The 13,942-nt window shown below is 45.8% G+C and overlaps 1 protein-coding gene across 5 annotated transcripts in view; it reads right to left on the minus strand.

Moving 5' to 3' along the window:
• Positions 1-11,318, minus strand: part of exoc6b (exocyst complex component 6B) — an 866,329-nt gene extending 855,011 nt beyond the window's left edge. For all 5 annotated transcript variants that reach the window (XR_011353246.1, XM_069923433.1, XM_069923439.1 and 2 more), the window contains exon 1: positions 11,210-11,318. Coding sequence is in view for 4 of the 5 variants with exons in the window: in XM_069923433.1 (XP_069779534.1) it covers positions 11,210-11,301 (92 nt within the window). In the remaining variant the exon portion in view is untranslated. The remainder of the gene's footprint in view (positions 1-11,209) is intronic.
• Between the last annotated feature and the right edge of the window lie 2,624 nt (positions 11,319-13,942).

Here is a 13,942-nt window from a genome sequence, read left to right on the forward strand (position 1 = left end):
GCAGGATTGATGCAGGCCCTTTGCCTTGGCCAACCATATTGTCCACCTAAACTGATCCCATTTGCCTGTTTTTGACTCTCCAATCTTGTCCAATCCACATACCTGTACAATTGTCCTTTAAATGGTGTAGCTGTATCCAGCTCACCCACTGCCTCTGGAAGCTTATTCCACGACCCACCACCCTCTGTAACAAAAGCTGCCACTCAGGTCAGTTGTAAATCCTTCCCCTCTCACTAGAAATCTATCCCTCTAGTTACAGATTTCCCTTCCTTGGGAAAAATGCTATAACTATTTTGCTTCTCTATGCCCCTCAACATGCAGCACAGAACTGATCCTTCAGCCCACAAAGTTGTACTGACCAATACAACAACAATCCATAACAAATGAATTCTTCCCTATCTCATTTTTCTTACAATTAACAGTCATTGTACCAGCCTCCACTACCTCCCTTGGCAATGCATTCCAGGCACCCACCAATCCAGCTTAGTAACATTTTTATTATAGCGAATTGGACAGAAAAGTGGCAGATGGAGTTCAAGCCAGATAGAAGGTCAAACTTGAAGGGAGAGGGCATGGTTAATGGTAGGATACTTAACAGTATGGAAGAACAGAGGGATCTTGGAGTTCAAATCCATAGATCTCTCAAGGTTTCCTCGCAAGTTGATAGGATAGTTGAGAAGGCCTATGGTATGCTGGGCTTCATTAGTCAGGAGATTGAGTTCAGGAGTTGTGAGGTCATGTTGCAGCTCTATAAAGCTCTGGTAAGACAACTAATTTATTGTGTTCAGTTCTGGTCACCTCATTAGAGGAAGGATGTGGAAGCTATGCAGAGGATGCAGAGGAGATTTACCAGGATTGTTGCCTGGATTAGAAAATATGTCTTATGAGGCAAGGTTAGCAGAGCTGGGACTTTTCTCTTTGGAGTGAAGAAGGATAAGAGGAGACTTAATAGAGGTCAACAAGATTATGAGAAGTGAATGTAGGAAAGTTTAGGGGATATATCAGGGGTAAGTTTTTTTTTACACGTTATGGGCCTAGAGGACCCCAAAACCCAGCAGCAACAGATATTCACCAAGACAACTGGTTACTTAAACAAAAGTTGCTTTTAATTATCTTTAAACATGAAAACAGAATCACACTTTAACATCACTATTAACTTAACCCCCTTCTAATTCTAAGCACACATGTATGGAATGTATGTAAATTCAGAAAAGTTCTTTGGTTCACAGCCCAATCTCACTTCTCATTCCTCCAAGTCCACTGGTTGCAGACAATTCTTATACTATGCACAGAATTTAACATTTATGAAGTTCATCTGGCTTTGGTGCTTGAAAGGCAAATGGTAAGCGCTCAGGAAGGTTCTTGTCGGTTTTCAGAGGGATTTGTTGTTCCAGGACACCCACAACTGATTCTTTGTAACCAACCACTTCAATGTCTTGCCGAAGAAACTTGCCCCATCAGGGTTTTCAGATGATAACCTCTTTCTTTCAGGTCATCACAGAGTTCATTTTTGTTTTTCTTATTTTAAGTGAAACATTAGGCAGCCAGTCCTGTCCTCTTGCATGAACCACAAGGGCTTTCACCAGGCTGAACTCAGCAGTCACCACCTGTCTTCCAAATGGGGTTTTCCACAAGCTTGTGAGCTTGTCCCGTTCCAGTCTCAGCTGCTGCTGGTGACTGTAAAACTGCAGAACTGAACTCTCTCTCTCTCTCTCTCTCAGAGAAAAGCCTGTTTTACTCTCTCTGCTTGCAAAACCACATGACCGTCTTACAACAGCAAGTTCCACTCCAGACAGCCTGCAGCTCCAACTTTTTCATCTGTTGCCTTTTTGTTAACAACAATCTATTAATGAAGTCTCTTGGGTACTCTCTAAAGCTTTTGCAAAGGCTCTTTGGAGAGCTCCTGTTTTTTAAATGAGATCAGTTTTAAAGTGTTGGTAGATGACCTACACTAAAAAACCTGCTCCAATGTATCTCCCAAAAACATATCTATAATCTATCACAGTGACCTACACTATAAAAACCTGCTGTAATTTATCTCTTTTAAAACATATCTATATTCAATATAAAATATAACATAATCTGTCACACACATAGATTTGTGGGTGCCTGGAATGTCTTGCCAAGGGTGGTGGTGGAGTCTGAAACACTAGGGGCATTTAAGAAAGTCTTAAGGGAGGGGGTAGATTAGATTTAGTTTTTAGAGTTGTTTTTGTTCCTTTTTTTGTCTTTTTATTAATTTTTTTGTTCAATTACTTGTTCCTTATGTGGATTAAGGAACTATATTAAGTCTAATATAGTTCCATCAATTTTTGTTGTCTTTGTAATGTGTTTTCCTTAAAATCTTGTATGCAAGTTTAAATGTTAAACAATAAAAATATTTTAAAAAAGAAAGAGGGTCTTAGACAGGCACATGGATGAAAGACAAATGGAGGGTTATGATGTAGGAAGGTTTAGCACTTTTTTTTGGTCGGAATATATTGGTCGGCACAACATGGTGGGCTAAAGGGCCTGTACTGTGCTGTAATATTCTATGTTCTTTTTTCTAGGTTCATTCAGGAATCTGATAAAGGCAGGAAAGAAACCGTCTTTGAATCTAGTCACACCTGATCTCTTAATCCTTTTCCTGATGGGGGGGGGAGGGTGAAGAAATTATTCCCAGGGTGGGATGAGTCTTATAATATGTTGGTTGCTTTCCAAGGCACATACAGATGGAGTTGATGGAGAGGAGGGGGGCTTGTCAGGACGTATGAACCACATTCACAACCCTCTGTAGTTTCTCGCAGTCTTGGGCGGACCAGTTCCTCTACCACGTAGTAACTCTGGTCTTCAACACTGAGTGCTAATTTACAGCGCAAGTCCTGACCAGGTTAAACCAAACAAAAGTCAACACCTCACATTTGTTAAATTCCATCTCCCATTTTTTGGCTCATTTTCCCAGTTCAGTGCACAAATGTGCTGGAGAAACTCAGCAGGTCACGAAATATCCATAGGAAGCAAAAGGCAATCAATGTTTTGGGCCTGAGCCCCTTGCCAGGATTGTTGAAAATCAGGCAGATGCATAAATAAAAAAGTAGTGGAGGGGTGGGGTGGGAAAAGTGAACAGGGGAGGATCACTAAACTAAGAGGGAAGAGATACAGGAGTAGGAGAGCCAGCACCACCAGGCTGAGGAACAGTTTCTTCCCATGGGCAGTGAGAATGGTGACAACCAAAGGAACCGCTCACACTGACCTTCCAAGACACTCAAGTTCATCAAACAATATTTATTGATTTATTTGTAAAGATGAAATGCCTGCATATGTGTTATTTGTCTGTATGTATGTTACAGCTGGTTGTGTTTCTGTGTGTCTTGCACCAAGGACTGGAGAATGTTGTTTCGTTGGGTTGTACTTGAACAATCAGATGTCAATAAACTGCACTAAATAAGTGGCTACAGGTGGGAAGCGAAGAAGGATAACTCTCTGAAAGAAGGGAAGGGGGTAGGGAGCTGGGGAAAGGAAAGAGAGGGGTAGGGAAACAGAGAAACTGGGGAGCGTGGCTTAACAGAAAATTTGGAGATCAAAATTGATGCCATCATCTTGGAGACTGCCAACAATGGAATATAAGGAGCTGTTCCTTCAATTTGCGGAGGCCTCAATTTAGCAGTACATGAAGAAGTGGACAGACATGTTGGGGTGGCAATGGTGCGTGCAATTAAGATGGTTGGCCACTGGGAGGTCCTCAATGTTGGAGTGGACAGAGCGAAGGTGCTCAACGAAACAATCTCCCAGTCTGCATCCAGTCCCCACTGTGTGGAGGAGGCCACATTGGGAGCACCAGATGCAGAAAATTATTTTCTTCATTGCCTCTTGGAAGGATTGTGGGGGACCCCAATGGTGGTGAGGGAGGAGGTGTGAGTGCAAGTGCAGCACTTCTTGTGGTGACAGGGGGGAGAGGGGAGGGAAGGGCTGAGTGGATGAGGGAGACGAGAAGGGATCAATCCCAATCGAAAGCAGAGAGGGGAGGGAGGGGAAGATGTGTCTGATGGTGGTAACTGGTTGTAGGTGAAAAAAATTGTGGAGTATAACGATGGATGCAGAGACAGATGCTGTGATAAGTCGGAATGAGGAGATCCCTGTCCTTGGGCGGAGGGGGGGGTGGAGGGGAATGGACCAAGGCAGATGTGTGGGAAATGGAGATGCGTGTTAAGGCTGTTAATAGCAGTGGGGGGGAAGCTATGATTTCTGAAGGAGAACATCAGAGATCCTGGGAGCAGATGCAGCGGAAACGGAGGAATTGAGAGAAAGGAATAAAATACCTACAGGAGACAGGGTGTGAAGAGGTGTATTCGAGGTAACTGTGGGAGTTGGTGAGTTTCTAGATAAGAATTTGGAAACAAGAGAGGTCGAGAAAGTAGACCGAGTGAATTTGAGATCAGGGTGAAAGTTTACAACGACGTGGATAAAGTGGACGAGCTCATCATGGGTTGCAGGATGTAGCTTCGATGTCATCAGTATAACAGAGGAAAAGTTGAGGAATCTTTCCTGTCGGCTTGCAGCATGGATTGCTCCATGTAGCCAACGAAAAGAGAGGCAGAACTGGGACCCATGCGAGCACCTGTGACTTGGAGGAAGTTGGATGAGCCAAAAGAGAAGTTATTCAGGGCGAGTACAAGTTCTGCCAGGGGTTGGAGGGTGGTAGTGGAGGGGGACTAGTTAGGTCTGCTATGAACGAAGCCTCGAGACCATGGCATGATCAGCAAGTTTGCATATGACACTAAAGTGTCTGGTAGAGAGTGAAGGTGGTTGCCAAAGAATGCAGCAGGATCATGATCGGTTGGGCAGGTGGGCAGAGAAATGGGTGATGGAATTTAATAAGAGAGGTGTTGTATTTTGGCAGGTCTAACATGGGTAGGACCTACACAGGGAATGGTAGGGATCTGGGAAGCTGTTGAGCAGAGAGATATTGGGAGTGGAGTGCAGGTACATAGTACTTTGAAAATAGTGTCGCAATATGTCAAAAAGGCTTTCGGCACATTGGCCTTCATCAGACGTTGGGAGGCCATGTAGCAATTGTATAAGACAATGGTGAGGGCCCAGTATTGAGTTTAGTTTTGTTCACCCGTGCTGCAAGAAAGATGTCGATGAGCTGGAGAGGGTACGGAGATTTATGAGGATGTGGCCAGGATTCAGGGGACTGAGCTACAGGGAGAGGTTGAGGAGGCTGAGACTTCAGAGGATGAGGGATGAACTCATGGAAGAGTACAAAATATTGAGAGGAATAGATTGGGTAGATGCACAATCTTTTGCCCAGAGGAGGGGAAGTCAATAACCAGAGAGCATAGGTTTAAAATGAGGGAAAAGGATTTAATAGTAATTTAGAGGTAACTTTTTTACAGAGAGGACTGTGAGTGCTTGGAAACAAGCAGCTGGAGGAGGTAGTTGAGGCAGGTACTAACGCCACGTTTCATAAACGTTTCGACTGGCATATGAACAGGATAGGTTTAAAGGGATATTTGCCAAATGGGTGGAACAAGTTTGGATAGGACGAGTGTGGATGGGTCATTTCGGTTAGTCTGTATGGCTCTATGACTATATCTATAAGGTGAGGGGGTTGGGATTTAGAAGGTGCAGTAGGGGACAGTTCTTCACTCAGAGGGGTGGCCACATGGAAGGAGCTACCAGTTAAAGTGGTAGAGGCAGGTACATGAGCTTCTGATTTATTCTCAGAGTGCATACATGACATCATATACAATGCTGAGATTTTTTTTCCTACGGGCCAGGCAGAATTACCACTTATTGATTGTGCAAAATAAAATTGTACGCGACGTAAATATGTAAATGATGAAATGTAAACTGACTGTGCAATACGGAGGTGAAAAACAATCAATAAATTGCAAAAGTATAAGTTCCTGATTGAGTTTGTGAGTCTGATGGTGGAGGGGGAGCAGCTGTTCCTGAACCTGGTGATGCGAGTCTTGTGGCCCCTACACCTCTTTCCTGATGGCAGCAGCGAGAACAGAGCATGTGCTGGGTGGTGTGGATCCTTGATGATTGCTGCTGCTCTCCGACGGCAGTGTTCCCTGTAGGTGTTCTCAATGGTGATGTCCCGGGCTGTGTCCACTACCTTTTAAAGGGCTTTATGCTCAGGGGTATTGGTGTCCCCAGACCAGACTGTGATGCAGTCGGTCAGCACACTTTTCACCACACCTCTGTGGAAATTTGCCATGGTTTCTGGTCATACCAAACCTCCTCAAACTCCTGAGGAAGTAGAGGCGCTGACGTGCTTTCTTCATGATGACATTAGTGTGTCATCATCCCCTCATAACGAATCATCAAACTCCAAGGCCTGGGCCGCAATACTCCACTGTGCAATTGGTAAGAACATCTCCTCCACAATCTCCATCAGTACCTGAGCTCCAAAGGGCCACGTTCTTAGCCCCCCGCTCTTCTCACTTTACACCTATGACTGTTTGACTTGATACAAATCCACAGATTTGTAGACGATACTGTGGCAGCAGGTCATATAAGAGGGGCCCATGAGTCACTATACAGAAGGGAGTTTGAAAACTTAGTTGAATGGTTTACTAACCACAACCTTGCACTCAGTTTCACCAAAACCAAGGAGCAGATTGTGGACTTTAAGAGGGGAAAACCAGAGATATTAGGTCCAGTGATCATTGGGGGATCAGAGGTGAAGAGAATGAGCAAATCTAAATTCTTGGGAGTCACTATCTTGGAGGATCTTTCCTGGACCTAATGCATCAATGGCATCGTGAAGAAAGCACATCAGTGCCTCTCCTGAGGAAGTAGAGGCCTTTTCATTTAAGGAAAACTTGGACAATTACATAGATGGGAGGGGATTGGAGGGGCATGGGTTTAATGCAGGCAAGTGGATCTCAAGCAGGAGGATGTGGGTGTGATCAAGGCAGTTATTTAGAAAGACTTTTTTTTTAAGAACTACCAAGGCTGCTGCTAAAGTATTAAAGAAGTGAACTGCACCAATGACCACCAGAATTTAGTAATCCCTGACACCACCAAAATTGTTCAGCATGGACAAGTGTGGCCTGTGGGCCCGTCTGCCTGCCGTATGACGATAAAGAGCCAACCATTTACTGGCGCTGGACATTGAGCCCAATGAAAATATCAGCTCGCTATCTCCCCTTCTTATAAATGTTGGACATTTCAATAAAATCACCAATGAGATCACTGAGTTTTGGAACGCTGCCTGTTTCTGAATCAGCATCTGATGTGAGTATTACTTCCAAATATCCTTTTTATTCCCTTCAGTTACTGGGGTTACAAAACACAGAAATCTCAACAGGAATATCAGAAGTGTTCTGTTCTGGTTTTGGGTGTGGCTTTGAACCCTCTCAACAAGCTGCAAGTTAAGGTATTGAGGGGCTGAGACTGGTGGGGGGGGTAGAAATGGCAAGGTGCCACAGTGGTGGTAATAGGGTATTAAGAGAATAAATGTATGGATATGACTGACATTGTGAATAATACATCTTTGAACTGTTTTCTTTTTTGGTAAAATTTATTGTGAATAAAATATACTTTTGGTTAATAAAAAAAGTTGCCAAGACCTTCACAACATCCTACTCAATGCAACACACCAAACAACTTGAATACTGTACTTGTCAGTGTATAAGACAACTCTCCAAGAGACGACCTCAGAATTTCCACTTAAAAATAAAGGTTTTGTGTTGACTACCCCAAGTCTTACTGCCCCAATAGTTCTTTACCCACTGATCAGCGGAGGGATGCTGTCACAATATTTTAAAAGCAGATTACTACCCAGTAAAGGTTTAAATGTTATTAGCTTATTTTAAAATAAATTTTCGTAGGCTCCTTTAACGGGCCGTTTGAAGCCTGTACACAGCTGAAGGCAGTTGGACTGAGCTGATGGACCCCAAGGGTGGGGGGGGGGGGGGGGGAGCGTTAAAAGTTTGCATTTTCTACTTGGTGTGGGGAATCACTCAGACTTTGCAGTTAAGGTTCAGATTTCATACTTGGCTTATAAGACGACCCCTGGTTTTGGGGTGGCACTTTTAAGATTCGAGTACCATCTTATACGTCGACATTCATGGTAATCGTCAAACAAAGCAGCCATTAGGTTGACTGTGCTGCCAAAGAACAATTCAAAACTGACATATCAAACAGGAGCAAGGGTCTGCCATTCAGCTCCTGGATCTTCTGTAAGATATTGGCTGATTTTAGCCTCAGCCGGGCTTTCCTGATTGACCCAAAGCCTTTGGTTCTTGTGGAAGTCCAAAGAAAAGCGCTCCATCTTGGCCTTGAATAAGTGACTGCCTCCCCAGCTCTCTGGGGTGAAAAGTTCCAAATATTCGTGACACTCAAAGAAGAAATTCCTCCTCATCTTTTTAAGAGCAACACCTTACTCCGAAACTAGGTCCACAAATTCTGGATTCTGTGGAAAAACTAAATAATTGTTTTCATGGTTAGCGCAATGTGGTAACAGCGCCAGTGACCTGGGTTCGAATCCTGCGCTGTCTGTACATTCTCCCCGTGTCTGAGTGGGTTTTCCCCGAGGGCTCCGGTCTCCTCCCACCCTCCAAAATGTACCATGTTGGTCAGTTATTGAGTGCATTTGGGCTAACCCTGGCTCATGGGCTGGAAGGACATGATGGTATGCTGTATGTCTAAATTTAAAATCGCACTCCTCTCTTCTGATTAACTTTATAAGTGGCTGCCTTTCAGAAGCTAACCCAATTTCCAAATCCTTCCACAATCTATTCAGGCAGTGGATTCAAACTATAACTGTGTGGAAAAGTTCTAGCTCCTTTGCCAAGCAACTAATCATAGAATTACACACCACGAAAACATGCCAACCATGTTGCCCACCTCAGCTCGTCCAATTGAGATCCACAGAACAGAGCAGCACAGAAACAAGCTCTTCACCCCATCTAGTCTGTGCTGAACTATTGTTCCACCTAGTCCGGACCATTGCCCTCCCTACACATCCCATCCATGTATCTGACCAATTTTTTAAAAATATCAAATTTCAAGCTGGCATTCACCTCTTCAGTTTGTTCCACACTCTCACTGTTCTCTGCGTGGACTTCCCTCTCATGTTCCTTTTAAAAATGTCCTCTTTTACCCCTCACCCATGTTCTTTAGATCTTGTCTGATCTAACCTCAGTGAAAAAAGCATTTACTCTATCTAGAACCCTCATAATTCTGTAATACCAACATCAAATCTCCCCTCAAACTCCATCTCTACCCCTCATTTGCCTGCATTTGGTATTTATCCCTCGAAACCTTTCCCATCCATATACCTGTCCAAATATCTTTTGAATATTATAATTGTCTCTGCGTCTGCCACACAACTAATTGCATGTGACAGACTTCAGATTAATTGTCAGAATATATACATGACATCACATACAACTCTGAGATTCCTTTCTCCTGTCGGCACGACAGAATTACCACTAATTGGCAGTCCAAAAATTGACTGCACACAGCGTGAAAATGTAAACAATCAAAAGAACTGTAAACTGATAACGAATGCAATCAAACTATCTGTGCAATACAGGGAGAGCAAAGAAAATCAATAAAGTGCACAAGTAAGAGTCCTTAAATGGGTCCCTGATTGAGTTTGTTGTTGAGGAGTCTGATGGTGGAGGGGTTGCCCCTCACTTCCCTTGTAAAATCTTTCCCCTCTCACCTTCACACCCCCTCTTCCCCCCCCCCCCCACTTTCACTCTTCAATCTTCTAGTCTTACTCTCCCTTCCCCTGGGGATAAAAAAAATTATACCTGTTCACCTCATCTACGCTTCTCATGTAGCTAAATACAGTGAAACCCCGGCACCTACGGGGATTGGGAATTGCAGGATAAGCAAGTTTTCCAGTTGCTTGGGACTGTGTGCTGCGTAAATGGAGACGAGGCACGCCAATTTTAAACGTCTGTATTTTCTACCCATTTATTTTCCATGATTTTTTTTTATTCCTGATTGCTGACTTCCAAGTAATAGGGATTTATTTTTCTGTACCTCTCGAAAATCTTACATTCCTCAGCCTCCAACCTATCCTGTCTCTCCTTATAACGAAACCCTTCAGTCCCAGTAACATCCTTGTGAATTTTATCTGCACACTTTCCATCTGAATGGCATCTCTGACATAGCTGAACAACTAGAAATGCACGCATTACTCCAAATGTGATCTCACCAAAGGTTGTAACATGGCATCTCAGTGTTCGGGATGATGAAGACAGGTGTGCGAGGCACCTTTTTCGCCATTGTGTTTGCCTGCATTGCCACAAATCTCACCACAATTGCCTTAGACTTACTCCCATTAATATCTGCATGCTTGAACACATCCATCAGTGCAAGACAACAGTCAACTTGCCCACAGTTGTAATTTTTTTGTTTTATTCATGTGATAAAATCTTTAAATAAAGGTTCAAAAAAAAACTTGCCCACAGCTCACTTTTGTAATGAATGAGCTAAACTAAGATCCAAGGCTCCAACCATATCCTTCAATGAACAAGCATATAGCTCCAACAAACAAAAACCAGGTGAACATAAGAATTCACAAATGAACAAATCCAAATTCCAAATAAGCTATGGGATCCAGAATAGGGACGGAGCACAAGGGTGGAAGTGGGGTTTGGTCATTATATGTCGGAATGGGTCAAGGGTTCGTTGGGAAGAGGGACAGGCCAAGGAGTTAGGCGATGAGGGCTTTAGGAGCAGAGGGGCGTCAAGGGCAGGGGACGGGTTCAAAGAGCAGGGGGCAGGAGGTCAAAAGGATCAGGAGTGAGGGCAAGAGGTCAGAGGTCAGGAGTGCCCTGGGGTGCAGATCATAGGTCAGAAAGAGGTTCAGGGAACAGGGGGTCAAGAGGAAAGGAAGTCAGGGGGCGGGAAGTAAGAGGTGGTGTCAGAGGACAGGGGGGGAATCATGGAGACAGGGTCCAGAGCAGTGAGGTCAGGGGTTGGGAAGGTTGTCAGTGTGGAGGGGTCAGAGGTCAGGGGTGGTGAGGGCGGGTGAGAGGTTCAGAGGCTAGGGAGGTCAGGGGGCAGAGGGGAATCCTGCAGACAGGAGGGTCAGGGGGCGGTGACATCACAGGGCAGCGGGGGGGTCAGGGGGCAGAGGGGTGTGGCCGCCCCTTCCCAGGCGCTCCCTGACCCCTGACATCCGACCCCGGGCGGCAGGGGCCCTGCTTTCCGAGGCCGCTCCCGGCCCTGGCTCGGCTCCCTGCTGCCCTACCTGAGCGTGGGCCCGATGCAGGCCGACTCCGTGCTCTCGATCTCCCGCAGGATCCGTTCGTGTTCCGCCGCCGTCTCCACGCTCTCCGCCATCTTGCCGAGTTTATTTTTACGTCAAATTTCATGCGTGATGATGTCAGCGAGGTCGGGCGGGTCCGCGAATGCGATGACGCCATCCCGTAGGGAAACAGAGCCTATCGGGAACTGTAGTCCTGGTGCGTGTGATTGAGGCGCATGCGCATTAGGAAATGGCCAAAGCCTGATGCAGGCACAAGATGCTGAGATCAAGAGCCAAAAATATTGAGGAAGAACTCAGTGGTCAGGCAGCATCTGTGGAAGAGAAGGGATGGTCGCCGTTTTGGCACGAGACCCTGCACCAGTTCTGCAGCACCACTGGAGTCCTCGATATAGCGACAACGTTTTTTTTCCCCCAAAAAATTTGACTTTATTTATGATAAATTATTTACAAAAAGAAAACCGTTCCAAGACTCTTCCCACCCGCAGTGTCATGTCCGTACGTTGCTGCAGGGAAATGGATTGGAGGTCAATCCACAGGACCATCAGAGGATCCAGAGAGGATTACTGGAGTCTCCCTCTCCCACAACATCTCCCCATCGACATGATCTACCAGGATCGGTGTCTGAAGAGGGTGCACAAAATCATTGAGGACCCCATCCACCCCACACACGGCATCTTTCAGCTGCTCCCGTCAGGGAAGAGATACAAGAGGATCAGAGCCAGCACCACCAGGCTGAGGAACAGCTTCTTCCCACGGGCAGTGAGAATCTGAACGGCCAAAGGAATGGCTCACACTGACCCTCCGAGACTCTCATATTCACAAAACAATATTTATTTATTTGTAAATCTGAATACTTGTCCTGCATGTGTATTGTTTGTCTGTATGTGCATTTTGTCTGGTTGTGTGTCCATGATTTTATCGGTCTGAGGACCAGAGAACGCTGCTTCTTCGGGTTGTACTTGTACAATCAGATGACAATAAACTTGACTTGATTCCTATCATTATACTTTGGTACATCTGCTCTCTATTGATACTACTGACATCTGTATGGCACCTTTTCATTACTCCCCCCCCCCAACCCCGCCATCATTTAAAGGGCTTTACTTCAGTCTTATCCCCTCAACACCCTGTAAGGGTATAACTCCTTGTGATTTTTCCCCACAGCACCCTCACGTTGGCTGCCCCAAGCCTCAGCGCATCCCTCAGCATGTACTCCTGCAGCCTGGAATGTGCCAGCCATGTGCTGAAAGACCAGCAGGTTTCAGGCAGATCAAAGAGTGTCCTTCACCGAGTTGATGGTCTTCCACCACTTCTGGATGTCTGACTTTGTGTGTGTCCCTGGGAACAGCCTGCAAATCAGAGAGTGCTATTCCCCAAAGAGGGAAAGTGTGGGAGAGTAGGTATGAACTGGGACTGTAGCTGAGAAGGTGCCGCAAGGACCCAGCCTTTACCTCTAATTTGAAGGAAGTTCAAGGAATCAAAGGAAAAGTTGTTCAGGATAAGAACATATTTGCCTGGTGGAGATGTTAAAACAAAAAAAATTTGCAGATGCAATGCACAAACGTGTTGGAGAAAAGCAGCACCCACAGCCACCAATGTTTCGGCCTGGAGGGCCTTCGTCAGGAATGTGGAAAAACAGGTAGATGCCTGAATAAAAAGGTGGGGGTGGAGGAAAGGAGGAGAGGGGAGCGGAGAGGAGAGGACAGGAGAGGGGAGGAGAGGAGGGGAGAGAGGAGGGAAGAGGAGAGGAGAGAAGTGGAGAAGAGAGGTGAGAAGAGGAGAGGGGAGGAGCAAAGAGGAAAAGGGAGGAGGGATGTGGGGAGGGGAGAAGGGAGGAAGAAATGAGGGGAGAGGTGAAGGGAGGAAGAAATGAGGGGAGAGGAGTGGAGAGGGAAGGGGGGAGAGGAGCAAAGAGGAAAGGAGGGGGAGGAGGGGAGAGCAGAGCAGAGGGGAAGAGAGGGGAGGAGAAGGGTGGAGGGGAGAGGAGGGGAGGAGAGGAGGGGAGGAGAGGAGAGAGGAGCGAAGAGGAGAGGAGAGAGCAGAGCAGAGGGGAAAAGAGGAGGGAGAGGGAGGAGGAGGGGAGAGGAGGAGGAAGAGAGGGGAAAGGAGGAGGAGGAGAGGGGAGAGGAGAAAAGAGGAGGAGGGGAGAGGAGGAGAACAGAGGAGAGGAGAAGAGCACAGACCACTGGTAAAAGGTCATAAATGGATGCAGATGGGAGGGTAGAAGAGAAAAGAGCTGAGAAGTGATAGGGGATTGGGTGAGGAAGGGTAGTTGTGTGATAGGAGAGCGAAGGGGTGGAGAGCTGGAGGAATGATGACGGAAGGATAAGGAAGTGAGAGACTTGGAGGAAGGGGGTGACTGGAAACTGAAGAAGTCTATGTCAATGCCATTTGATTGGAGAGTTCCTCCAATTTCCAGGTGGCCTTGGTTTGACAGTCATGAGGCCATGGACAGACATTTTGATAGGAATGGGATGTGGAATTGAAATGGTTGGCCACTGGGAGATCGCCGCCATTGCTGCGGACAGAGCTAACACGCTCAACGAAACTATATTCCAGTGTGCGCCCTGTCTCTCTGACGTAGAGGAATCCACAACAGGACCTCTGCAAATTCACAGGTGAAGTGAAGTGATTTTTCTGTTGTTTCTCAATCTTAGCCCACTGCTCTACTTGTTATACACCCATGACTGTGTGGCCAAGCACAATTCATTCCAA

This window comes from Narcine bancroftii, chromosome 3 (genome assembly GCF_036971445.1).
Source record: "Narcine bancroftii isolate sNarBan1 chromosome 3, sNarBan1.hap1, whole genome shotgun sequence".
NCBI lineage: Eukaryota > Metazoa > Chordata > Chondrichthyes > Torpediniformes > Narcinidae > Narcine > Narcine bancroftii.